Source organism: Chelonia mydas, chromosome 20 (genome assembly GCF_015237465.2).
Source record: "Chelonia mydas isolate rCheMyd1 chromosome 20, rCheMyd1.pri.v2, whole genome shotgun sequence".
NCBI classification, from domain to species: Eukaryota; Metazoa; Chordata; order Testudines; family Cheloniidae; genus Chelonia; species Chelonia mydas.
Window position 1 is genome coordinate 7,996,019 of NC_051260.2, and position 27,960 is coordinate 8,023,978.

The following is a 27,960-nucleotide window of genomic DNA, read 5'->3' on the forward strand; positions in this document are numbered from 1 at the left end:
GTTCCAATACCTTAGCAGTGCATTCTGTTAGAAAACAGGCTTTAAGAAGCATTTTTAAAAACAAGATAAGTCTACATTTAGTTTGTTGCTTCCTTATCTAAAAGCCAGTCATTATATCCAAAAACTAAAATAATTAAAATACTGTCTCCTCAATGTGGTCTCTCTCTTTAACGGGGCCTCACTTCAGTAATCTGAAGTTTAGTTTATTCCTGTTTGACTTTGTAAAACGTCTGTTTTGAGCAATCTTGTAATGCTGTTCATTACTGACGCGTTGAATTGAAGCTGTGTGGCTCTCTAATCCATAGACCATCCAGCTGTTCCAGCACTCGGTAATTTGTGTTCAGGAAATAGATAACAAGAACGGGATGTCCTGAATGCCAGAAGGAGAGTTTTCAAAGGCTTTAAATACTCTGATGCCTCTTGCATTCCATGGGTTAGTCTAAAAAGTAGATAAAAGGAGCAGCCAACCAGTAGCTGTTGAGAGGAAGTTGGAGGGATTTTTGTAATGCCTGCCTCTGAATTGAAATGTCAATGTGGGAAAAATCAGCTCTCCTTTCTTGCTTCTAACGAGGTAAAACAATAGCTGAGGCAAGAACAAGAAGATTCCTATTGATGGAAGTAGTTTTATGTACGTCTTGCTTTCCTTTGACTGTTTTTTGTTAGAAGGAAAGCACATTAGTTGTTCCCTTGTTTTCTCATTGTGCTTTTGTAACTTACAATATAATTTTTCATACTTAATAACTTAAAAGTGATTAGGTGTAATTGTTCAAAGTGCTTTCAAGAACTCACTTGCACTTGTCTGACATCGGAAGTTGGGTTCAAACATTCAGAAGTAAAATTCACTGGCCCAAAATATCATCTTGTCTCCAACAGATTAGAAGAGGGAAATACTCTAAATTAGGAGGCGACAGAGCATAGGACTCCATCTCTACCTTCCATACGGTTTGGTTCTCACTGCTAAGGAATTTATGTGGATGCATCTGTTTAGAAACAGTTGTGTGGATAATTGTTGCATATTCTGTGACCATCATCAAATAGTAAATATTGATTCTACACAGTGCAACAGAGTTTGGCTGCTGTTAGCCTGGAATGCCCGTTAAATTCATGGGACACCATCACCGGCCTAATCACATCAGCCACATCATCAAGGGCTCGTTCACCTGCCCATCCGCCAATGTGATCTATGCCATCGTGTGCCAGCAATGCCCCTCTGCCATGTCCATTGGCCAGACCAGACGGTCTCTATGCAAAAGAATAAATGGACACAAATCAGACATCAAGAATTATAACATTCATAAACCAGGCGGAGAACACTTCAGTCTCTCTGGTCACGCGATCTCTGACCTAAAAGTCGCAATATTACAACAAAAAGACTTCAAAAACAGACTCCAACGAGAGACTGCTGAATTGGAATTAATTTGCAAACTGGATACAATTAACTCAGGCTTGAATAGAGACTGGGAGTGGATGAGTCATTACACAAAGTAAAACTATTTCCCCATGTTTATTCCCTCCCCCTCCCCCCACTGTTCCTCAGACGTTCTTGTTAACTGCTGGAAATGGCCCACCTTGATGATCACTACAAAAGGTTTTCTTCCCCCCCTCTCCCCCGCCCCCGCTTTCCTGCTGGTAATAGCTCATCTCAAGTGATCACTCTCCTTACGGTGTGTATGATAACACCCATTTTTTCATCTTCTGTGTGTATATAAATCTCCTCACTGTATTTTCCACTGAATGCATCCAGTGAAGTGAGCTGTAGCTCACGAAAGCTTATGCTCAAATAAATTTGTTAGTCTCTAAGGTGCCACAAGTCCTCCTGTTCTTTTTGCGAATACAGACTAACACGGCTGCTACTCTGAAACCCATTCAATTTGAATTTTTCTTCCTTTTAATTATGACTGCCTTTCAATGTGGACTGTTGAGTCTTACCTAGCAACCCCCTCTTTGCTGTCATAGAAATAGAAAGTGATGTTTTAATACCTGGATAGATATGGTAGAAGCAGCTGACCACAGCTAATTTCAAGCTCTGATTGTATAGTAAATTGATATTCTCCATAAAAAGTGGGTCAAATCACTTAATCATTAAATCCCAGGGCATGTTATTATCTGTAAGACCTGTCCTTGCCAGGTGTGAAATTATGTTCCATTCAGTGCTCTGTCATTACTTAGGAAATAAAGACACCATTAATTTTAGTTCACTTTGACAAAGGGGATAGCTGTTTATGATATGCTGATACATGCAATTAATTTTCAATTCAGGAGATTGTTCACAGGCCGTGTCTACAAGTTGATCTGAATGATGGCTCTCTCAGAATAGTAGTACAAAATAAAATACTGCGCTGTGTTAAAGCTTTAATCTCTTTCTCTTTCTCCACAGATTTCCCTGCAGTGAACTGGGTCATTCAGTTTGATTGTCCGGAGGATGCAAATACATACATTCACAGAGTGGGAAGAACAGCCAGGTACATGTTTAATTATGATTTGCATTTGAGTGTTTGCAACTAAATAGCTGTGTGTGTTGATCACAGGAAGAAAACTAATAACCTGATTAGCTAGGTACAGGTCAGAAGGGACTAAAAGCCATTACTACCTGAAGGCTGTTTGACAGCTTATGTGAAGTGAATTGGTCTTTATCAATCCTCCACAGATCTGTATAAAAAAATCTCTACAAAATTAGCACAAATACGCATAGTTGAATAGTTAAGAGACTGAACTGTCCTCTCATTCTTAGACGTGGTCCTGCCAGGCAGAGTGGAAGCTCATTTGTCCTGTACCTGTTCTACAGATAAATAAGACTTTACTCTCTAGTGCTGGCAATGCATTTTCTTCCAGTGGCATTAAATTCATTTGAAAAGGATGATGCAGTGTTTCTTGTTTTTATTTGGAAAATTCTGATGTCATTAAGTAGGTTGGTTTCTAAAAATCTTTAAGTTTTCAACATTTAATAGAATCATACTCTTGGGGATAGGAACAACTTACATTAATTATTTGCTCCCTAAAGCAATTTCTTGAAAGAGTTGCGTGAGTCATACCGACTTGTGTGAAAACTCAGTAGATAAAATCTTCAAAAATACACAGACTTCAGAGGGGGCATTACATCTCAGATGATAACTCGTGCTGAAGATTTGTCATCGCATTTTTTATCAAAAATCACGGTGCAATCATGCTACATTTAGTAAAGTCACGGGCTTGATTTTTGATATTTTAAAACAAAAATGCCATGACAAACAAGGAGGAGGGGCCCGAGTGAGGTGGTGATGGGGATGGAGAACAAGCCTGCCCCACACTCACCCTGCAATGGCAGCTCCTTCCTTTCCTGGGTGCTGGAACCTGGTGCATGGGGTTGCAGCGATGCTCAGGTTTGGCCTAGCAGCCCCTCCATCATGATGGGGAGCGGGGAGCCAGGCCTAGCTCCGCAGGGCAGGAGCCCTGACTGGAAGGTGAGTTTATTAAAATCACAGATACAAAGACACCTCACGGACAACTGGTCAAATCACTGTATCCGGCATATTTTTTCCCCGCTGTGAAAAACCTACAGACTATCTTAATAGTTTGCATCTTTTTTCCCCTTCTAGAAGGGGGTGATGGGTTTTTACTTGCTTTTGGAAATGCTTGTTATGAACTGAACCGTTTGCATTCTTTAAAACACCGATTAAATGTTACTTACATTTAGACATGCCCCTGCTACTGTTGTCTCTGGGTATATGTACATTTGGAACTCAGTGCTGCAAAAGCTGGCATTTGCATGTTGGATACAATTGTTGTTATTGGGTCTCTGCGTGAGAATAAAATACATGCATGGCTGTAACCCAGTTCTTCCTCTCCTTGAACTTGAGCCTGCTATGGTGTCATTATCCTGGGTTTGTGGCATCACACTATTGTCATGGAAAAGCAAATGGAGTAAATTCAGCATTATTGCGTAACGGCAGCTTCTAGCAGGACTCCTGAGAGTTTTCTCAGTATTAAGTGACTTGCCTGAAATGTGTCAGGCTGTGTGTGCCCGCTTTTTTCCCCACGAGTACGACGGGATGATTTGTCTCACACAGGTGCTCTTGGGAATGCTTCTAAAGCACTCTGGAGACTAAAGCAGCTGTACTAGTGTTCTTAAAAAGGGTGAAGGAAATGGGATTTAATTCTAATCCTGCTGAGATCACTTTCCAGTGTACAAAGGGGGCCTTTTCAGAGAGCCTCTTTTAAATGAGACGTTTTCTGCGGTCGGGTAGTGGTAGAGGTACCGTGAATAGAGCTTAGCTGAATATTGGGGATAGAAGGCCTGTTTCTTGGTTGAGAAACTGTACCCTCTGCTATACGGACTGACTACCCCTTGACTTCACCACACCTTTGTCGGGATCTCCTTTCAGATGAATTCTGCCAGGGCCTGTATTTAAGGCTTTGCTGAAGTTTCAAGGGAAGGCTGATGAGAACCAGCCTTCAGCTATTTTTGCTGGCAGAGTGGTGATTTGAAGAGAGCACTTTCCTTCTGTAGGAAAAGCTTTACAGGCAGTGGCGTAGCTAGGACAGGGAAACTGGGCGGGCAATGATGGGGCGGTTGGGGATAGGGAGACCGGCCTCCCCCACCATCTCCGGCCGTCCTTTACTGCTCAGCAGGCACCAGACCATGAGGCTGCCTGGGGGAGGGCGGGGGTGAACCTTGTAGGGGCAGGGCTGGAGACCAGGGCAGCAGCATGTGGCGCTGGCAGGAGCGGGACACGGATGGACACCGACCCGGTGTTGGGAGTCCCAGCCTGTGGATTCGGGGGGCTCCAGCCCCGATCTGGGTGGGCCTGGATGCTAAGTGGGTGGCCGCAGCCCACTCAGGCGCACCCATGGCTACAGCCCTGTCAGGTGCTTGCTGACTCCTAATCTAATGCACAGATTAACGGTGAAGCTGCCCTGCATTAGGGTTTCATTGTGGGGGAATCTGCCAAGTTCTTCGAGTGCTTGCTCATGTCGATTCCAAGTAGGTGTGCGTATGCCGCGTGCACAGTCGTAGGAAGGTTTTTCCCCAAGCAGTACCCGTCGGGTCAGCTGGGGAGCCCCCGGAGCTGCACCTTCATGGCGGTGTATATAGGTCCCTGCCGACCCGCCACCTCTTCAATTCGTTCTTACCGCCTCTGACGGTCGTTGGAGCTGTGGGTCTCTCTTGCCTCCGCAAGCAGTTTCCCCAGTGATTGGACTTTCTGTTAACCTGTAAATAGTTAATTAGTTAGTGTTAGTTTTCAGTAATTAGTTTGATAGAAGTGGGGGGTTCCCCCAACCCCAATTCTCTCCCCTCTTTGGGTTCGGCACACGCCTCCATCCCAGGAGTTTAAGCCGTGCGGGACCTGCTACAAGCTCATGTCAATGGGCAACCCCCATGACTCCTGCCTAAAGTGTCTGGGGGAGGCACATCAAACAGATCGCTTCAAGAGCTGCAAAGTTCTCCGCCCGAGAACAAAGAAAGAAAGGGACTTCAGGCTCAGAGAACTCCTTATGGAGACAGCCCTCCGTCCCCTGCCGGCTCTGGGCGAGCAGGACTTGGCATTAAGCACCTCTGTGCGCAGCGCTCTGGCCTCTGTTAGAGAAACTACGGCTCGCACTCACCGGTGCCACCTAAGCAGCACAAGAAGACGACTAGAGGGCGCTCACCCATGGTCAGAGCACTGAGTCTGACAGCATAAGCGGTATGCGTCCTACGCAGGGATCAGCACTGTCGACTTTGGGCCTGCAGAGGGATCCATCAAGTCTGGTGCCACTGGACCCTCCTGCTAGAGAGTGCCAGGTGGAGGAGCAGGAGCTCCCTTCCATCCTGGACACGTTTGAGGTGGCCAGGGACTTGATTGCCATGATGGCACCGCAGTTTCCCACCAGGCAAGATAGACCTCCGGCACCACAAGGCACGGCGCCGTCCAGAAGCAAGCCCACGATGATGAAGCTCTGCTCGCCTTCCCCACGGCACCATCCTCCCACACTGTCCTGCTTGGACCACCCTGCCAGATTGGCTGAAGAAGTTAGCTGTCTGGTTCTTAAACTCAGCAGCAGCAGTCGCTCGCTGGGTGCTCAGTGATTCTCTGCCTCCCTGGGCTCAGCTCTTGCCAAGCCCTGCTTTTGCTCTGCTCCTCCACAGCTTCAGCCCAGATCCTGTCCTACACCCAGCCTTGCTCCTGCCTCAGAACCAGCCCTGCTCCCTTCTTCCCTGCCCCCGGTGATCCGGTTCTGACCCTTGGCTCTGATTCCTGACTCCGACTCTCTCTTGATTCTAGAGTGGCCAGATATCCCAATTTTATAGGGACAGTCCTGATCTGGGGGTCTTTTTCTTATATAGGTTCCTATTACCCCCACCCCTGCCCCCATTTTTCACATTTGCTGTCTGGTCACCCTACTTGATTCTTGGCTCTTGCATTTGGATTCTGACTCTAGTTCTAATCTTTGGACCTGCTTCTTGGTTTTGGCCCTGTCTCAATCCCTGCTTTTGGCATTTGGACACTCACCACCAGGCATGACTCCCAGTCTGACCACTATGCCTGACCGCCTACAACCCGGTCTCCTGACATGTGGTCAGTCTGGTTTGTGGTTTAACCATCACAGAGCTTGCCCTTGTGATCGATGGTTCCTCACACTAAAAGTATCACAACAATATTCAGGTTACTCCCAGTCCGAAGGGACCAATCACTTACCCCAGGTCAACTGCATTCCTGATTCTATATCAAAGAATGCTTGTAGCCAATCCGATAATAAATGTATTAAAGATTTATTAGGTAAGAAAAAGAAATAAGAGTTATTTACAGGCTTAAAGCAGGTAAACACACACACACACACACACACACACACACACACACAAGAGTTACAGTCTTAGGTTCTAAAGGTAATACAGCTTGCTTATTATAGAAGCTTCCACGTGTCCTTTAAGGCTGACCCAAGCTAGACGGCTGGGGATCTCTTGCTTGTGTTTAGAAGCCTTTGCCTCTCCATATTCAAAAAGCATAGAGATAAAGTTCCTTCTGGTCAGGCATTTTTACTCCCTTCCCCCAGAGTTCAAACTGGTGGGACAAGCATTTGTGCATATCTCCTCTTCGTGGGTGTAGGAGGAACGATCAACAAACTTTTGTCCACAGCTGTTCCACAATGGTTTGTCGGATGGCTGTAGACTTTTCATTGGACAGGAGATGACACTGCCCACCCCCCCACCCCCTGTCCTGATTTTTCACATTTGCTGTCTGGTCACCCTAGACAGGGCAGAAGAGAAGGGGGTAAGTGGGGTGGGAAGCTGTGGATTGGAGCTGAGGTGAACAGAGTGGGAGGGGGGTGGAAGTATTTGGAGCAAACAGCCAACCAGCACAGGGCTGATGTGCAAAGGGATCTTGCTTGGCTGCCTCAGCCCCTACTGGCTGCCACCTCTCTGCAATTTGAGGCATTTGTGATACTGTTGAACATCGTAAAAACCAAAAGATTGAGCTAGAGAAGACACTGCTGCAGGGTGTGGCCAAGTGGGAATTTTCGGTTATATTTTTATGAATGAGGGGCAGGGTGAGGACTTACTTGAGTAGGGGTTGCTACCCAGAGGGTGCAGAAGGGTCAAAATGCTCCTGCAGCAAAGCAAGAGACACGCAGTGCTTGGGTCGCAATTGCCTGGAGTGACATGAATAAACTATTAAGCACTGGCTGAAACCCAGGCAGACAAGAGGATGCCCCAGAGACTTGTGGCAGGTGGAACATGTGAGCTCAGCGAGGGCTGCAGGAGGAAGACAACGGAAAGGGGGTGACAGCAGGCTAGGATCTAAGCTGGCCTTTGGAGAGACGTACTAGCTGCCCCAGGGGACTGGCCAAGGGGCACAGAGAGAGAGAGGAGCTTGGCTAGGTACCGCCACGACAGCAGCCTGCCTGGATTCTGACCTGTCTTTACCATGGCTTCGCTGTGCTACCGTAAGGCTTCCTGCTGTTGTGTTCCGACGCACAAGACGCTCTGACCTCTTTCGAAAAGGCTGCCTGGTGTTACGGCAAAGACATGCTGAGGTGCGATGATCCCCGCCAAGGGCAGGGTCTGAAGAGGCGTCTATCTCACTTGGAGCCCTTGGGCAGAGTGCATGGTGTGAAGCAGGCGTGCTGGAGCCCAGAGGCTCAGTCTGAGGCATTGAGGCCATGATAGGACTCACCTTTAAGGAAGAGTGGGAGCTTGTGACGGTCCCCTCCGGGTGGTATCCAGACCGGTGTTCTGCTAGGCCACTCCAATCCTTGACTCTGGGAGCCAGCCTTACCCCACTCTGCTGTGACAACCCCCACTCCGGGGCTGTTCACACACGGCCTCTGGCATGGAAGCTGCTCCTTGGATTGTGCAACTGAATGACACGAGCCAATATCTCCGGTCCCAGACACAACCCTAGGAACCGCCTTCTTTCCGTGTCCAGTCATGCCTGCTGGACCCTGCAAGCTTATATGGGTTCGTCAATTGGCAACAAAGAAATGGATATGCACCAGGCTTGTTATCCCAAGGGGAGTCTCTGACACGCTTCAAACCAAACTCACTGCTTCAGGTAGAATAAACAAACAGATTTATTAACTACAAAGATAGATTTAAGTGATTATAAATCGAAGCACAAGTCACATTTGGTCAAATGAAATAAAAGCAAAATGCATTCTAAGATGATTTAACACTTTCACTGCCCTTACAACCTTAGATGCTTCTCCTCACAGGCTGGCTGGTTGCCCTTCAGTCAGGCTCTCCCCTTTGATCAGCATTTCAGTCGCTTGCGGGGAAGAGGGGGGTCTGTAGATGGTGGAAGAGCGAGAGCATGGCAAAATGTCTCTCCCTTTTAAGTGAGCTGTAGCTCACGAAAGCTCATGCTCAAATAAACTGGTTAGTCTCTAAGGTGCCACAAGTACTCCTTTTCTCCCTTTTATTATGTCCTTTCTTTCCTCTTGGCTTTGCCACCCCTCTTCAGAGTCAGGTGAGCATTACCCCATGGCAATCCCAAACTGCACAAAAGAAGTGGGGCGTGACTCCCTCCAGGGTCTAACTAACAGATTATTTTGTTGCTGCCTGAGCCAGTGTCCATTGTTCCTGGGAGGCTGGGCTGGGTTTGTCCCATCCATGCCCTGATGAGGTGTGAACTGCCTCCCTGTTCTTGGGGTGTTTTTGCATGGCCTTGCTTTAAGCCATGAGGTTACATTTTCAGCCTCATAACTATATACATGACATTATAACCTGTAACTTAACTATTACTATAACGTCACTATAACAACCATGCTCAGTGCCTTATGAGCCTTCCGAGACACCCAATATGACAAACTTTGCATTGGATACCACACCATCATTTTATAAAGATGAACATGAGGGTGTAGGGTGTTCCCCCAAAGTACAGAGTGGCACACCTCCCCTCTCAGTTTACTGCAAGAGGGTTAGTCACTGACTATCTCGAAGGCAGCTTGTCATTAAAGTTCAATTGGCATCCAGCCATTAAGGCCATGAGGCAAGGTGCCTCAGTTTCCCCATTCACACAGCAAACCAGGTTTTTTATGGTTTCTCTACCGTGATAAGCTATAAACCTGTTTATAGGGATTAATTGAAAACTAGCATTATCAGAAGTTTTATCATCAGTAACAAAATTCTCATCCCAAAACTTTACATTAATACCAAAATGTTTATCACAGATGGGTGTTTACAAGTATCTTTATGATACCACGCCCTCTGTTCAGATAGTGTAGTTTGAGGTTGGTTTGTTCATTATCCATGGCGTCCTTTGACTCACTCCCATGTAATCAGTCACTGGTTTTTCTTTCCCTCCAGTGTTTCCCTTTGTATGGGCTCTTAATTTAATCATGTTTCTGGCATTTTGATATCTCAGTGTCTGGCAAGATAAGGGTCCAGGGGGATCCTGCAGATTGGCTGGCCCTTTGGGCCATGGTCGTTGAACCCCAGGACTGTACTCATGCAGAAAATCTAGCTCCCTTTTTGGCGTTACCCCATGTTTCCTCCTCCCAGCACTGAGTCCTTCCCTGCCCCGAGAGGGCTGTGATCCCTGCTCTCTGGGCTAGGTGTGTTTACTCTTTGATCAGCTGCACCTCTTCCCCGCAGCTTTCCCACAACTGCTCTCTGGGTTTCACCAGGCTGGGGAAAGCACCCCCACCTCTGTGAGGTGGCTCATCTGTATTCTGGCAGATTACCACCTGGCAATTTCTTGATCTCAACTCCTCTGCTGTTACAGCTGTTGGAACTGCATCTTGATGTAAAGAGACACTGTTACTTACCAAAAACTGATCAGAAATAGCATCCTGAAAAACTGGGACCTGGATTGGGGTACCCTCCGCCACCCCTTTCTCTGTCCCCGAGAAATCAGCTGTGTGACTGCTCCCCTCCAGGAGGTCCTTCTGAAAACCTGGGTCACACGCTGAGTGCCTGGGTGCACAGATGCTGACCTAGCCATCCTCCTAGTGTCCTGGGCATCCTGCCCCAAGTGACTAGTGAGGAGACATTCCTGTACTCGCACTATTCCTTCACCAGTCTCCTCCTCTGGGCCCCCTCCTAAGACACATTTCTCTGTGCTGCCTAAGAAGGGTTCTGTCCTTTGTGCAGCTGCAGAACGACCAGCTAACAGCTGGGACAGTTTCCTTAATCACTGACAACACCTCTCCTGCCCCTGCGCCTGACGGCATGTTGCCTTCTGCTGGAAAGGAGCTAGTCTCAGCCCCTCCCATACTTGGAAGCACCCTGCTTCCCTGTGTTACAGAGTCAAAGGAATCCTCACCCACTTCAGTGGTTTCTGAGATTCCCAGTCCCTTCTCTGGGCTCTCCTCTGGGACACATTGATCTATGCTCCCTAGAGCCGGGTTTGTCTCTGGTTCAAGCTGCAGCTTGCTGGCAGCTAACAACCTGGACAATTCTCTCCCTGGCAGGCGTTACACCCCCATCCCTTCCTGAAAACATGCGCAGGGCAGGCCCACAACATTTTGGCACTGAGGCCGGGAGCTCAAATGACGCCCCCATGCCCCCTTGCTTGGGCCAAAACTTTGAAACTTCTCACTTCTGCCTTCTTCCTCTTCTACTGCTCTCATGGTACTGCTCTGCTACCTACCCCAATAAAGGAGAACTAACAACTTAAAATGCCTTGTTCAAAAATTTTAAGTAACACTTAACTTTCACACGCCTGAACAGCAAATGTATCTTTTCTTGTCTGCATAGTAAACACTGGCATTTTTATCTGTTTGAATACTCAAAGTGGTGCTTTCTGTGCCTTCTTGGTTGCAAAGATTTGAACTGCTTCCTGCTGCAGGTCCACAGTCTGGGCCAGCTCATGCTCTATTGAGATGGTTGCAAGGCTGACCAGCCTCTCCTGTGTCCTTGTGGAGCGTAGATGTGTTTTCATTAACTTCAGCTTGGAGAAGCTGCGTTCTCCACTGGCAACTGTTACAGGAAGTGTTAGAAGTATGCGCAGAGCAACTAAAGCATTTGGAAAGAGGGTGGTCATCTTATTTGTGCTCATAGAGTCCAGAACAGCCTTTGGAGTTGATCCTGCTGAAATGTAACTTGAAAGGGCTTTCAGTTCATCACCTAAATCACTCGCATCAATATCACGCATGTGTCAACACTGTCTCTAGTGCCCTGCGTTGCTGGTGTAGGTCTTCTCCAGGTATAGTGAGGAGTTTTGGAATATCATACAACATCCCAAATATACTACTGTGTTCCTTGAGCTGCATGAAACGTTCTTCAACTGACTGTATTGCACAATCTAGCACCTGATTAAAGAATTCAGCTTTGAATTGTTGTTTGGGGTCTTATGGGATTATCCCGTGCCTTGTAATCAAAATGTCTTCTTCTTCGGTGACTCTTGTATTCTTGAATAGGTGGGAAAATAACTTCAGTGTGAAGTTCCTCTGCCAACTTCTGTGCACTTGTCAGAATGTTTGGAATCCCTCATCTGACCGGTAAGACTGTAGGTCTGGCTTTGCTTTGTCCAGTTGTTCCATTGCTCCAGATATATCAAGGTCAACACCTTGGAGTCTCTTGCTTACAACATTTATTTCAAACAGTCTGTCATGCCACAACACTAAGCCACACAGAAATGTGAAGTGATGTATGTTTCTGGTGATTCCATTTCCCTCTGCCACTGTTCTCCCACGAACAGTTCCTGTCATAGCCTTATCCTCCATAATGGCAACTATGGCATCATCTGTCTTCTCAATTTGGTGTTTGATGGGCTTTATCGCCTCCACTCAACTTTCCCATTGTGTGGCATTCAGTGGTTTCAGTGGCAGAGAGGATGTTCCCAGATGTTGCTTCAAAATTTGCCATCAATGAGCTGATGCTGAGAAAAATACATAGATGCTTTGAATTACATTAAAAAATTCAGCAGCCTCACTAGAAGCTGATGCTGCACCACTGACCACCAAGTTCAATGAACGAGAACTGCATGGGACAAAAAAAGCTCGAGGGTTTAACTCTCGGATCCGTGTCTGCTCTCCTCTGTCCTTTCCTCTCATGTTGGCACCGTTATCGTAGCCCTGACCTCTCATGTCAGCTATCGCAATTCCCGTATCTTCCAGCTTTTTAAGAAGCACATTTGTCATACCAGCTCCTGTAGTATCATCAGTGTCAATAAATTCTAGAAAATGCTCTCTGACAGTCACCGCTGCCGGGACATTTTCACTAGGTTCTGTTGTTGTTACAAAACGCACCATTAAAGTCATTTGTTCCATATGGCTGATGTCAGGTGTGCAGTCCAGAATAACAGAGTAATATTTTGCTGACTTCAGAGCTGCCACAATCTTCTGTTTGACTTTTGTTGCCAGTAACGGTCTCATTTTGAATGGTTTTTCCAAGGTAGTGGTGTGTGTGGTAACTCTTCTTAGATGCTCCTAGAGTACAGCATCAAATTCAGCCATCAGCTCCACAATTTTAAGGACGTTTCCATTGTTTGGCACATACAGCGGATCTGAAGTGCTGTGCAGTGCTAGGTTTTGGGTAGCAGCATTCTCACAATGGCAATGAGCCTTTTCAGAACACTTTGCCAGTAAAGAGACTCTGATGCAATCTTCTCTTGATGCTGATCATCTATGGTGGCCTTTAACCTTAGTCTCATCTCAAGCTCTTTCCACCTATGGAATGCTCTTTGGTGATTTGCTGCCTTCTCATGGCAAGCCAGATTTCTAGCCAGATTTTTCCAGTCCTTTGTTCCTGTAGAACCCAATGTGGCTGGAACATTACAGTGGAAGAGTTTGCAACAAAAACAGTATGCAGCATTCTGGGTTTTTGAGTACATAAGCCATGGCCTCTCCACTTTTTCACCATTGGGGATTTCACGCCAGTAATGTGTTAGATGGAAACTTCTATTTTCATTGTCTTTGGGGAACATGAAATTTTTCACTTGCTGTGGCCCATGCAGTACAAGGAAGTCCCTCAGGCTACTGCTCAAGTGGGTCCACAGTCCTGGATCATCTAGACTTAAGGAACTAAACTCAGCAGCAGCTGTTTCTTGTGCCTCCACCACACTCTTCTCTGATCTACACTTTTCTTCAGCAATGTGCATGGTTACATCCATTTGAGATGGAGATACGGATGCTGCAGTAGCTGCCAGGTCACCTGCACTCTGACGAACTGGAAGATCAGGCATCTCCTCACCACTCACATCCTCACTGGGGCGGGAAGGCTCACTGTAAACATTTGTGTCTATGTATCTCAGGAAAGCTCCTTCCTGCTTAGATAGAAAAGCTTCCTTTGCTTTCTTGCTTTTTCTGAATGCTGCCCCAGAGGGGCGTTTTCTTCTTTCACTCATGACTGATGTTCTGTGCCAGCTAGAGAGGCTCTCAACACTCAATTGAAGGGGACAAATAAGCAGGCTGGTAGCAGGGCATGAGTGAGGGAAGATATCAGCGTCTTAAGGGCCTAACGGGCTCCTACTACTTCAGTTGACTGCCTGTTCTCCTCATTGGGTTCAGGGAAGCAGCAGGAAACAGGAAGCTCCCTGAGAAGCTGGGGTTAATCAGTCCAGGTTCCTGGGGGTGCTAGAGAGGTCCATAAGAGGCTCCTCCTCCTCTCTCTCCCTGCAGCTCCTGCTGCTTTCTGTTATTCCCTCTCCCCTTTTCTCCTGCCTGCCAGTTATGTCTCTTGTGCCCTCCTTCCTCCAGCACCGCACTCCACCATCTCTGTGCATCTCAGAGCAGGGAGAATACAGATGCACCAGCAGCAGACACAATTTTCTACACTCTGGGTCCTAGTGCCACCCCCCAATCTGGCACCTGAGGTGGCCGCTCAGTTCACCACATGGAAAGGCATGTGGCTTCCCCCAGCTGCAGAGGAACAAGGAGACTCTCTCCCACTCTCTCAGCTGTCCCTGAGACCTTACCCTTTCCCTCGGGGGTCCCAGCATAACACTCCCTCCTGCTGCAGGCAATTACTTTAACCTGAACTACACGGAAAAAATAATTACCCAGGAGCAGGTTGAATAGGAGGTGTTCCATTACCCCCACGGCCAAAACACTTTCCAAAGCACATGGATTTTATCTCGTGGTATGAGGAATGTGCTTTTGCCCACCCCCACAATCTCTGCCATTTGGCCAGGCAACATACTGGCCTTTGGGACCACACTCTGCTTAACCAGAGAGATCTGGACCCCTGTATCCTTCTGCCCCAAGTATTCCCTGCCATCAATTTGGACAGCCTTAACATGCTCCATATCTGGTTCTGCAGAGGCTAACCTCACAGAACCAATATGATAGGTTTCAATTGCTTGGGAGGTTTCTGTGTTGAGGACAGCAGAACTAACATGAGCTATTGGTTGCCTGCTTCCTCCTAGCACAGGGCATTTATTCCTCGGATGATCAATGGAATTACACTGATAGCACCTTTTCGGCTCTTCTGCTTTGACAGGAGATTTGGGATAGGCATTACCAGTAGAGGGTTGTTTTTGTGTAAGAGACTGTTTAGGCTCCCAGCCCCCTTCTCTCTTCCCGGGACAAAATGGGATCCTCCCTTCCCATCAGTTTTAAACCCCTCTTTCTCAATAGACGCCTGAGTCTGTTCGAAGGCATCAGCTAAAAAAGCCATCTCATCCACCGACTTGACATCTTTGTGCCATACACACTGCTTTACGTCAGCCTGACATATCCTTCGGAAACGCCCTTGAGCAACAAGATCCAACATTCCCTCAAAACTCGCCACTTCTTTGCCCCTCACCCATTTTCCGAACAAATCTTTCATTTTGTTTACATATTCCCCATTACTCATACCCATATCCCTCTTAAGATTCCTAAATTTAACTCTGTATGTTTCAGGCTAAACTGAAAACTTTGCAAAACAGTATCTTTACATTTACAATAGTCTAAAGCATCTTCAGTAGGCATTCCATTGAATACACTTCGAGCTTTGCCGGTTAATATTGCAATCAGGGTAGGAACTCTCTTATCAGGGATTTCATGTATTACACACAGTCTTTCGAAGGTAGTCTGATATTCAGCAATATGCTCCTCCTCACTGTATGCAGGACATAAATGTTCTATTTGTGGATTTTTGGCGTGATGGGACTCATTGGAGTCAGGGGGTTCTGGTTCTGCTTCTCGAGCAGGTCCAGTTCGTGTTGTCACTCTCTTTCTTTCTTTTCCATGGCCCTTCTGTTTGCAGCTTCCTCTTCTTTGAGCCTTATTTCTGCCTGCCACATTTGGAACTCGCGGTCCTTTGCCTTCTCTTCCGCTTCCAGTCTGGCCAGCTCTCGTTTTGTAGCTGCCTCACTGGTAGTCATTTTTCTGCTTTTCTGTTCTTACTTCCCTTTCCTGAAATAAGCAAACAGAAAATAAAACTGTGACCTCCTCCTGACTGTTCTTAGCCACTGCACTTAAGACTTAAGGTCACAAATATCAGTGCTTAAAGTGTGAACTTCACTTGGAGTAACAAGCCGTACATACACCCTGCTTGCTGCACCGCTGACACGTTCCCCTCTGGTGTTGTCTGGACCGGTGATCTGCTAGGCCACTCCAATCCTCGACTCTGGGAGCCAGCCTTACCCTGCTCTGCTGTGAGAACCCCCGCTCCGGGGCTGTTCACGCACAGCCTCTGGCATGGAAGCTGCTCCCAGCTACTCGTAAATGAATGACACTAGCCAATATCTCCAGTCCCAGACACAACCTTGGGAACCTCCGTCTTGCAGTATCCAGTTATGCCCGCTGGATGCTGCAAGCTGTGCCAAGGGGCCCGTGACGTTGCACTCTAGCATATTTTCATAAAATCATATAATGAGTAGGAATATAATGTAACTGGAATATGCTTCATGCAAAAGGTCTCTTGTAAGGTATCATTACAAAGCTTCAAGTATCAGAGGTGCAGCCGTGTTAGTCTGGATCTGTAAAAGTGGCAAAAGAGTCCTATGGCACCTTACAGACTAACGGACGTATTGGAGCATAAGCTTTCGTGGGTGAATACCCACTTCGTCAGATGAATGTAATGGAAATTTCCAGAGGCAGGTATAAATATGCAAGCAAGAATCAGGCTAGGGATAACGAGGTTAGTTCAATCAGGGAGGATGAGGCCCTCTTCTAGCAGTTGACGTGTGAACACCAAGGGAGGAGAAACTGCTTTTGTAGTTTGTGAGCCATTCACAGTCTGTGTTTAATCCTGAGCTGATGGTGTCAAATTTGCAAATGAACTGAAGCTTAGCAGTTTCTCTTTGAAGTCTGGTCCTGAAGTTTTTTTGCTGCAGGATGGCTACCTTTAAATCTGCTATTGTGTGTCCAGGGAGACTGAAGTGTTCTCCTTCAGGTTTTTGTATATTGCCATTCCTAATATCTGATTTGTGTCCATTTATCCTTTTATGTAGGGACTGTCCAGTTTGCCCCTCTGCTATGTACATCGGCCATTGCTGGCACATGATGGCGTATACTACATTGTTGGACGTGCAGGTGAATGAACCGGTGATGGTGTGGCTGATCTGGTTAGGTCCTGTGATGGGGTCACTGGTGTAGATATGTGGGCAGAGTTGGCATCAAGGTTTGTTGCCTGGATTGGTTCCTGAGTTAGAGTTACTATGGTGCGGTGTGTAGTTGCTGGTGAGAATATGCTTCAGGTTGGCGGGTTGTCTATGGGCAAGGAGTGGCCTGCCTCCCAAGGCCTGTGAAAGAGGGATCTTTGTCCAGGGATGGGTTGTAGGTCACTGATGATGCCTTGGAGAGGTTTTAGCTGAGGACTGTATGTGATGGCGAGTGGAGTTCTGTTGGTTTCTTTCTTGGGCCTGTCTCACAGCAGGAGGCTTCTGGGTACACGTCTGGCTCTGAAGATCTGTTTCCTTATTTCCTCATGTGGGTATGGTAGTTTTAAGAATGCTTGGTGAAGATCTTGTAGGTGTTGGTCTCTGTCTGAGGGGTTGGAGCAAATGTGGTTGTACCTCAGTGCTTGGCTGTAGACAATGGATCGTGTGGTGTGTCGGGGGTGGAAGCTGGAGGCATGAATGTAGGCATAGTGGTCAGTGGGTTTTTGGTATAGGGTGGTGTTAACATGACCGTCACTTATTTGCACCATGGTGTCTAGGAAGTGGACCTCCCGTGTAGATTGATCCAGGCTGAGGCTGATGGTGGAGTGGAAGCTGTTGAAATCGTGGTGGAATTCTTCAAGGGTTTCCTTCCCATGGGTCCAGATGATGAAGATGTCATCAATGTAGCATAGGTAGAGAAGGGGCATGAGTGGACGAGAGCTGAGGAAGCATTGTTCCAGGGCAGCCATAAAAATGCTGGCATATTGTGGGGGCCATGCGGGTACCGATGACAGTGCTGCTGATTTGAAGGTATACATTGTCCTCAAATTTGAAATAGTTGTGGGTGAGGATAAAGTCACAGAGCTCAGCGGCATCATCAGGGATACTGTTCTTGACAGCTTGTATTCCATCTGCGTGTGGGATGTTTGTGTAGAGAGCCTCTACATCCATAGTGGCTAGGATGGAGTTTTCAGGAAGATCACCAATGCATTGTAGTTTTCTCAGGAAATCAGTGGTGTCACGGAGATAGCTGGGAGTGCTGGTGGCATAGGGTCTGAGTAGAGACTCCACATATCTGGACAGTCCTTCAGTGAGAGTGCCAATGCCCGAGATGATGGAGCATCCAGGATTTCCGGGTTTGTGGATCTTGAGTAGTAGATACCCTTAGAGCCCCGACCGGGGTTATTCTATGTTGATTTGTTCCTGTGTTAGTGTATGCAGTGTCCTGAGTATATGGTGCAGTTTCTTAGTGTATTCCTCAGTGGGATTGTAGGAAAGTGGCCTGTAGAATTTGGTATTGGAGAGTTGTCTGGCAGCCTCCTTTCGGTAGTCAGACCTGTTCATCGGATGCATGCAGTGGAAAATACAGTGGGGAGATTTTATATACACAGAGAACATAAAACAATGGGTGTTACCATACACACTGTAACGCGAGTGATCCGGTAAGGTGAGCTATTACCAGCAGGGGAGGGGGGGGAAAACCCTTTTGTAGTGATAATCAAGGTGGGCCATTTCCAGCAGTTGACAAGAATGTGTGAGGAACAGTGGGGGGAAAATAAACATGGGGAAATAGTTTTACTTTGTGTAATGACCCATCCACTCCCAGTCTTTATTCAGGCCTAATTTAATGGTGTCCAGTTTGCAAATTAATTCCAATTCAGCAGTCTTTCGTTCTAGTCTGTTTGAAGTTTTTTTGTTGTAATGTTGCGACTTTTAGGTCTGTAATTGGGTGACCAGAGAGATTGAAGTGTTCTCTGACTGGTTTTTGAATGTTATATTTCTTGACGTCTGATCTGTCTCCATTTATTCTTTTGCGTAGAGGCTGTCCGGTTTGGCCAATGTACATGGCAGAGGGGCATTGCTGGCACATAATGGCATATATCACAGTAGTAGATGTGCAGGTGAACGAGCCTCTGATAGTGTGGCTGATGTGATTAGGCCTATGATGGTGTCCCCTGAATAGATATGTGGACACGGTTGGCAACGGGCTTTGTTGCAAGGATAGGTTCCTGGGTAAGTGATTTTGTTGTGTGGTTGCTGGTGAGTATTTGCTTCAGGTTGGGGGGCTGTCTGTAAGCAAGGACTGGCCTGTCTCCCAAGATCTGTGAGAGTGATGGGCCGTCCTTCAGGATAGGTTGTAGATCCTTGATGATGCGTTGGAGAGGTTTTAGTTGGGGGCTGAAGGTGATGGCTAGTGGCGTTCTGTTATTATCTTTGTTGGGACCGTCCTGTAGTAGGTAACTTCTGGGTACTCTTCTGGCTCTGTCAGTCTGTTTCTTCACTTCAGCAGGTGCGTATTGTAGTAGTAAGAACGCTTGATAGAGATCTTGTAGGTGTTTGTCTCTGTCTGAGGGGTTAGAGCAGCCACCAGGTTTGCCGTGACATTATTGGGGATACCGCTCCTGACAGCTTGTAGTCCATCTTTGTGTGGAATGTTGGTGTAGAGGGCTTCTACATCCATAGTGGCTAGGATGGAGTTTTCAGGAAGATCACCAATGGATTGTAGTTTCCTCAGGAAGTCGTGGTGTCTCGAAGATAGCTAGGAGTGCTGGTAGTATAGGGCCTGATGAGGAAGGCTACATAGCCAGACAATCCTGCTGTCAGGGTGCCAATGCTTGAGATGATGGGGTGTCCAGATTTCCAGGTTTATGGATCTTGGGAACAGATAGAATACCCCTGGTCGGGGTTCTAGTGGTGTATCTGTGCGGATTTGCTCTTGTGCTTTTTCAGGGAGTTTCTTGAGCAGATGGTGCAGTTTCTTTTGGTAACCCTCAGTGGGATCAGAGGGTAATGGCTTGTAGAAAGTGGTGTTGGAGAGCTGCCTAGCAGCCTCTTGTTCATATTCTGACCTATTCATGATGACGACAGCACCTCCTTTGTCAGCCTTTTTGATTATGATGTCAGAGTTGTTCCTGAGGCTGTGGATGGCATTACGTTCTGCACGGCTGAGGTTATGGGACAAGTGATTCTTCTGTTCCACAATTTCAGCCCACGCACATCGGCAGAAGCACTCTATGTAGAAGTCCAATCTGTTGTTTTGACCTTCAGGAGGAGTCCACCCAGAATCCTTCTTTTTGTAGTCTTGGTAGGAAGGATTCTGTGGGTTAGTATGTTGTTCAGAGGTGTGTTGGAAACATTCCTTGAGTCGGAGATGTCGAAAATAGGATTCTCGGTCACCACAGAACCGTATCATGTTCGTGAGGGTGGAGGGGCAGAAGGAGAGGCCCCAAGATAGGACAGATTCTTCTGCTGGGCTAAGAGGATAGCTGGATAGATTAACAGCGTTGCTGGGTGGGTTAAGGGAACCACTGTTGAGGCATGTAGTAGTTTAGTGTCCTTTTTTGTTTGTAGAGAAGCAAAGTGTGTGTTGTAAATGGCGTGTCTAGTTTTTGTAAAGTCCAACCATGAGAAAGTTTGTGTGGAAGGTTTTTTTTTTTTGTTATGAGAGAATCCAGTTTTGGGAGCTCATTCTTAATCTTTCCCTGTTTGCTGTATAGGATGTTGATCAGGTGTTTCCACAGTTTCTTTGAGAGCGTGTGGCACAATCTGTCAGCATAGTCTGTATGGTATGTAGATTATAATGGATTTTTTACCTTCAGTCCTTTTGGTATATGTCCATCTGTTTGCATTTGGAAAGGAAGATGTCTATCTGTATCTGTACGAGTTTTTTCATGAAGTTGATAGATTTCCACTCCATACGGCTAAATTCAGTGCCTTGCATAATGACAGGTTTCAGAGTAGCAGCTGTGTTAGTGTGTATCCACAAAAAGAAAAGGAGGACTTGTGGCACTTTAGACTAACACATTTATTTGAGCATAAGCTTTCGTGAGCTACAGCTCACTTCATCGGATGCATGCAGTGGAAAATACAGTAGGGAGATTTTTATATACACAGAGAACATGAAACAATGGGTGTTCCCATACACACTGTAACGAGAGTGATCAGGTAAGGTGAGCTATTACCAGTAGGAGAGAAAAAAAAGAAATCTTTTGTAGTGATAATCAAGGTGGGCCATTTCCAGAAGTTGACAAGAGTGTCTGAGAAGCAGTAGTGGGGGAAAGCTTTATACAGGGTAAAATGGATTTATTTGCGGTTTGGACCTCATTGGGAGTTGGGCATCTGAGTTTTCAAGATAGGAACACTTCTGTAAGCTGCTTTCAATTGAGACTATAGCTGTTAGCGGACGTGATTCAGACCTGGGTCTTGGTTTGCAGCACGCTAGTGGGTCTGGCTCAAACCAGGCAGGCACCAAAGTCCTAAGCTGCCAGGGAAGGAAAGCAGGGGGAAGAAGTAATCTTGGCACATCAGTTGGCAACCCCAAGGGGGTTTCTGTGATCCAAGCCATCACAGGGCCCTCTCGGTCTCACCAGCCTCAGCTATTGTTAGCCTTGGCAAGATGGGCTTGGGGGTAAAATAGTCCGCTCCTTCTCTCAGCCAATCTTTTAGGCTTGTTTTGCTCCCTTAGGGGAGGGAATGCAGCCTCCCCTCCTGGTGAGGCCAGCTGTGTTGCTGTTCCTCGCCTACTAGCAGCTTGACTTCCCCACTCCCTCTCTCCCCAACAGTGGAGGGTTTAAAAAGGTCTCATGCAGCCCTTAGTTGGAATCAGCTGATCCTAATTGCCCTCAGGTAACTCCCTCTCAGCTGATCCTAATTGATCTCTGGTAACCCCATCTCAGCTGAACCTGATGGACCTGTAGTCACCCCTCCTCAGTTGATAGGGAGGAGGGCCTTTTACCCTTCTGGGACTGTTTTCTACCCTGCCCTTGCAGCTGTCTGTCCTGAGTTTATCACAAAGTAGTCTAGTAGTATATACGTTTGTCAATTTAACAAAGAAATTGATAGGTACCAGGCTTGTTCTCCCAAGGGGAGTTCCTGACACACTGCAAACCAAATGCCCTGCTTCAGGTAGAACAAACAAACAGATTTATTAACTCTAAAGCTAGATTTAAGTGATTATAAGTCAAAGCATAAGTCAGATTTGATCAAATGAAATAAAAGTAAAACATTCTAAGCTGATCTTAACACTTTCAATGTCCTTACAAACTTAGATGCTTCTCACCACAGGCTGGCTGGTTACTTTTCAGCTCTACAGTCGCTTGGTGGTGGTGGGGTCTGTAGATGTGGATGTAAGAGAGAAAGAGCATGGCAAAATGTCTCTCCCTTTTATCAGGTCCTTTCTTTCCTCTCGGCTTTGCCCCCCCTCTCCCCCTTCAGAGTCAGGGGAGCATTATCTCATCACAGTCCCAGAGGAAGGGGGTGTAAGGGTGCTGGTTCTGGCAGGACCCAACTGAGAGTGCCAATTCAGGACAAATTGCTTCAAGCAGGGCTGGGGTTTCTATGCACACCAAGGCAAACCAAACCAGCCAAACAGAGCAGACTTTGGTCTCACCCCACTGGCTAACCACAAGTCACACAAGCAATTCCCTTAGACACTCGTTTCCCAATATCACCACCAGTGCCACTCGTTATGGGGACAAATGGTTATGAAAACCAATACCCCAGTAAAAGAAAAAAGGTTCTCTCGATCCCAAAGGACCAAGCCCCAGACCCAGGTCAATATACAAATCCGATCTTACCCACAAATCACGCTGTTGCCAATCCTTTCAAATCTAAAGGTTTATTCATAAATGGAAAAGGATATAGATGAGAGCAAGAGTTGGTTAAATGGAATCCATTACATCCAGTCATGGCAAAGTTCTTGGTTCAGGCTTGTAGCAGTGATGGAATAAACTGCAGATTCAAATCAAGTCTCTGGAGAGCATCCACAGCTGGGATGGGTCATCAGTCCTTTGTTCAAAGCTTCCATGTAGCAAAGTTCCTCCAAGGTATGAAGCAGGATTGAAGACAAGATGGAGGCATCAGCCTTTGAGAGTCTTTTCCACATGTAAGAACACCTCTTTGTTCTTACTGTGGAAAATTACAGCAAAATGGAGTTTGGAGTCACATGGGCAAGTCCCTGCATACTTTGCTGAGTCACAGGGCATATCTGCCTTCCCTCAATTGGTCAATTGTATAGCTGATGGTCCTTAATGGGCCATCAAGCAGGCTAGGCAGAGCGGACATCAGCTTGTCTGGGGTGTCACCCAGAAGCATAGCACAAGTTTGAAAGAGACAGTATAGAGCCAACATTCATAACTTTAACTACAAAAATGACACCCACATATAGACAGCACAATCATAACCAGCAAATCATAACCTCGTCTTAGACACCTTATTTGACCCCCTTTATACAAGATTTGGTGCCATTACAGGACCTTGGTTGCAACAATGATCTGTTTGGTCCCAGATTATGTCAATAATGTCATAGGGGGTGACTCCCTCCAGGGAGTAACAGATTCTTTTGTTGCTGCTTGAGCCAGTGTCCACTGTTCTGGTGAGGCTGAGCAGGGCTGGGCTTGTCCCATCCATGTCCTGACAAGGTGTGAACTGCCTCTCTGTTCATGTTTTCACATGGGCTTGCTGAACAAGAAGTAGGACTGAGCGGACTTGTAGGGTCTAAAGTTTTTCCATTGTTTTGTTTCTGAATGCAGTTATGCAACAACAAAAAAAAAAACACACTTCATTTGTAAGTTGCACTTTCATGATGAAGAGATTGCAGTACAGTACCTGTATGAGGTGAATTGAAAAAAAATACTATTTTTCCATCATTTTTACAGTGCAAATATTTGTAATAAAAAAATTGAGGGCTGTACACTTTGTAGGGTGTTGTAATTGAAATATTTGAAAGTGTAGAAAAACATCCAAAATATTTAACACGTTTCAGGGGGTAGTCTATTGTTTAATAAAAAAATTAATCATAATTGCACTGAGTTAATTATGAAAGTTCACTACAATTAATTGAGAGCCCTAATTTAAACAAGTGTTGTAAAACTAAGGAGGGTGCAGGAAAGAGCTACAGAAATGGTTCAAGGACTGGAGAAGATGCCTTGCAGTGAACCCAGGGAGCTCAGGCTGTTCATCGTATCAGTGCCATTGAGAGGTATCGGAGTTACTCTCCTTCTTGTGAGCCAGGTCTTCAAATTCAGGCTGGAGGCCTTTTGGAAGATGCTTTAGGCAAACAGGTTAGTAGGCTTGATATGGCCCGGGGGGGGGGGGGGACAGAGAAGTTCCTGGCCTGTGATAACTAGGTCAGGCTATAAGGGGCCACTAGATCTTAAGAGGCATAAGAAGGGCCAGACCAAGGGTCCATCTAGCCCAGTATCCTGTCTTCTGACTGGCCAATGCCAGGTGCCCCAGAGGGAATGAACGGAACTGGTAATCATCAAGTGATCCATCCCCTGTTGTTCATTCCCAGCTTCTGGCAAAGAAAGGCTAGGGATGCCATCCCTGCCCATCCTGGCTAATAGTTGTTGTTGGAACTATTTTCCATGAACTTATCTAGTTCTTTTGAACCCCGTTATAGTCTTGGCCTTCACAACATTCTCTGGCAAGGAGTTCCACAGGTTGACTGTGCGTTGTGTGAAGAAATACTTCCTTTTATTTGTTTTAAACCTGCTGCCGCCTAGTAATTTCACTTGGTGACCCTTAGTGTTCTTGTGTTGAGGAGTAAATAACAGTTCCTTATTCACAAGGAGGAGGACTTGTGGCACCTTAGAGACTAACCAATGTATTTGAGCATAAGCTTCTGAGAGCTATAGCTCACTTCATCGGATGCATAATGTATATTTTTTTCATGGTCTGTGTATAAAATCTCCTCACTGTACTTTCCACTTTATGCATCTGATGAATTGAGCTGTAGCTCACAAAAGCTTATGCTCAAATAAATTGGTTAGTCTCTAAGGTGCCACAAGTCCTCCTGTTCTTTTTGTGAATACAGACTAACACCGCTGCTACTCTGAAACAGTTCCTTATTCACTCTCTCCTCTCCAGTCATGATTTTATAGACCTCTATCATATCCACCCTTAGTTGTCTTTTTTCCAAGCTGAAGAGTCCCAGACTTATTAATTGCTCCTCATAGGCAATGAAGGGTTCATGCCATCCAAGCGACCTCTGTTGGGAAGGAAGAGTAGATGGGAAATCCACTTTCCAGAAGGTGGAATGTGGCACTTGTCAGACCATCAATATGGTCTCTTCTCAGAGTGGAGAACACAACACCACACTGTTCATACAAAGGGACGTTTTATTTTTCAGTCTGGACACTAAGAACAAGTTTAAAAATATTTAAGTTTAAAAGCTTCTTCAACTCTTCTCCAGGCTGCACCTTCCCATAGCAAGAGCCTCACAGAGAGCCTGCAGAAAAAGAGAGCCAGGAATTATGACAGAATACAGGTGGGGAAAGGTACTACATTTATAAGCAGGCCTTAGGGTCACATGTTACTTATACAAGGCGGCACTATTTAGCCCCCCCCCCCCCCGAGAGCTTCTGACTCAAAAACATCAGCCCATTTCTAGCAGTGGAGGAAAGTCCTCTAGGACACCAAGCTTTCAGGAAGTGACACTGGTTCAGTAATATTCACTTTGGGCAGGAAGCAGCTTTGCTAGCCTCTACCCCCATTTGGTATCTTTGTTCCACTTCTCCCTCTTTCCATGGGATTGTTGGCTCCCAGCTACAGGACACGTTCTGCTCATGAAAGCAGTGTGCCTTGAGCAAGTACCTTAGTAACTAGTGGAAGTAGAAATAAAGAGGTTTCTTCCCTTCAGAGATCGGACAGCAAATGTCCTAGATGAGTACAAGACATGCCCAAGACATGAGTACAGTAAGACCCAGGGCTGACCCAGTGCAGCTGGGACATGCAGGGTGTTATGACCAGCTTCTGAAACATCAAGTTATGACCCTTCCCCACCTCCCAGACAGTTAGAACAGTTTAGTCCCACTCCTGTGGTGCCCCTGCCTTGTACCTTTTCTCCAGGAGTGACCCTTCGGAGTCCATGCTGCTGTGCTGCTCCCGGCCTGCATTTGCCGGTTTCCATCCCAGCCTGTCTCACCAAGACTGGACAATGAGATGGAAATGGAGAAGAATTAGTACTTACACCAGGATGAGGAGTTAGCATGGCCCATCTCAGACTGCCAGATAGTCCATAGGACATGCCTGCATCATGGGACTGCCTCCATAAGCCCCACTCCCAGTGTCACATGCAGCTAGCTGAAGAGACTTGTCAGCATGTCCCCACTTTAGTCTTGGTTACCCAGCTCTGAAGGCCGGTTCTAAATAGGACCGCATAGCATTCCCTGGATCTGCTACCTGTGTGTGCTTGAAGGTCCCCCCTTCTGCCAGCTGGGCTTTCCCAGCAGTGTGCCTCTATGACATTCTATGCCAGTGTGCACTGGATTGTTTCCCCATAATACCCCTGGTAACAGGCAAGTCTTGTCCCCAGGGCAGGGGCAATGCCTTGGTTGTAAGCTGCCATGTGCCTTCCCAGTGCAGCCCACATGAAGGATGGCTCCCTCCCACCTTGGCAAACAGCAGCTGTTGAGGCATCTGCCTGGATTTTACTCCAGGCGAGGAGGGTTTGTGGAGAACGTGCCCATTATGCCCCAGAGAGCTCATGATCCAGACACTAACAGTCTTGGCTTGTTTGCCCGGCACCTAGCACAGCAGGGTCCTGCTCCCCATCTGAGGTCCCTAGGTGCTACCACCCCTCTGATCCCGCTTAGAAAATGCATTTACATTAGCTGGCATAAGTCAGCATTTCCTGCTGCCATGGGGTACCAGCCATGTGTTAAACGGGGGAAGGAGCGGGACATGTTCCACTCACAAAGCAAGGATTTCAGGGTGAAGCAGCCAACAGCTGACTGCTCCTGCATAACCAGTCTTGCCTTGGAACTCCACCTGCCTTCCCTTAGGGAATATTTCACTTCCAGCAAGATCCCCCCACATCTCTGGTGTTCAGCCGTTTGTCCCCCAAAGCTACAGCGTGGCTTCCATTCCACTGAACTCTGGATCCTCTGCCCCTCTTGAACCCTGGCAGTTACAGGGGCACGAGCTTGGTAACTCGCCACACTGCATTGTCCAAGGCCAGGTGTACGCCCCTCCCCCTGAGCCATGTAGCTATACCGCCCTAGCCCCTCAGGTAGACCATGCTGGGTCGACAAGAGGGCTCCTCCCATCGACACAGCGACTGCCTCCTGGGGAGGTGGATTGGCTACGCCCTCCCATTGGCACAGGAGTGTCTTCACGAAAGCATGTACAGTGCTACAGCTGTAGTGAAGACAAGCCCTAAGCCATGAGAAGGGTTAAGGACCAAGGAGCCCCAGCGCTCTCAGTTACATGGGTACAAGCTAGGAGATGCTCCAGGATGTCTGAAATTCCATTAGCAATTTCACAGACTCTGGCCCAGACAGATCCAAAGGAACAGAAACTGGGCTGGGCTTCCCCCCTCGTGCGCATGTGGCGAAGGGAACACAGCAGGTATTTCTAATAGGGTTGCTGCCTCCGGCATGGCCAGCTTCAGTGTCCCTTTCCTCAGGGCTCCTCAGTGGTTTCACAGAGACTCTCCTAGCCGGTTACGCCCTTACTGAGGCTGACTTAGCACAAACAGCTCCAAAAACAGAGTCCTCCAAGCCCCAGGCAAGAGTGCATATATTTTAAAGGTTTGTATCACACCACTCACAGGCCTTTCTGGCCTTAGCAGGCCGCTCCCAGTCCTACCCAGCTGGAGCCACCTTTTTCTCTGCAGCTTCCCCAGAACTTTTCCTTACCTATCACAGAGACCGCACTGGTGGGTCACATGACCCAGTCACATGACCTCCATTTTCCCCACTTGGGGAAAACATGTCACAGATGGGGCCAAGACCTATGGGGACAGTGGCTCTGACTCAGGCAGGAGTCTCCAAGCAGTTCTCTTGGTGGCTCCATTTATGCTCAGCAGAACCATGTAATGGGCCAGTCAGAGGTGAAAGTAAGCCGGTACGCCCTGGTACAGTGTACCGGCAAGAGCTGGTGGGCCGTACCAGGGTGGATCAGCTTCCCCAGGCATGATTTAAAGGGCTTGCGGCTCCCAGCAGTGGCTGGAGCCCCCGGTCCTTTAAATTGCTGCCAGAGCCCTGCTGCCGGAGCCCTGGGGTAGCGGTGGTGGGGCTGGGGTGGCGAT

At 47.1% G+C, this 27,960-nt stretch overlaps 1 protein-coding gene and 1 long non-coding RNA gene across 3 annotated transcripts in view; one reads left to right on the top strand and one right to left on the bottom strand.

The window, feature by feature from the left end:
- Window positions 1–5,786: 5,786 nt before the first annotated feature.
- LOC122463383 lies at window positions 5,787–27,947 on the top strand. Its single transcript, XR_006286680.1, has 4 exons — window positions 5,787–5,796; window positions 7,227–7,233; window positions 25,887–25,891; window positions 27,805–27,947. It is a non-coding gene; the product is annotated as an uncharacterized LOC122463383 (long non-coding RNA).
- Window positions 25,034–27,960, bottom strand: part of LOC102944887 (gametocyte-specific factor 1) — a 40,977-nt gene continuing 38,050 nt past the window's right edge. For both annotated transcript variants that reach the window (XM_037883979.2, XM_043532764.1), the window contains 2 exons: window positions 25,768–25,859; window positions 25,034–25,158 (listed from right to left, as the gene is read on the bottom strand). In XM_037883979.2, the coding sequence (XP_037739907.1) occupies window positions 25,148–25,158; window positions 25,768–25,859 (103 nt within the window). In that variant the 3' untranslated portion in view covers window positions 25,034–25,147. The remainder of the gene's footprint in view (window positions 25,159–25,767; window positions 25,860–27,960) is intronic.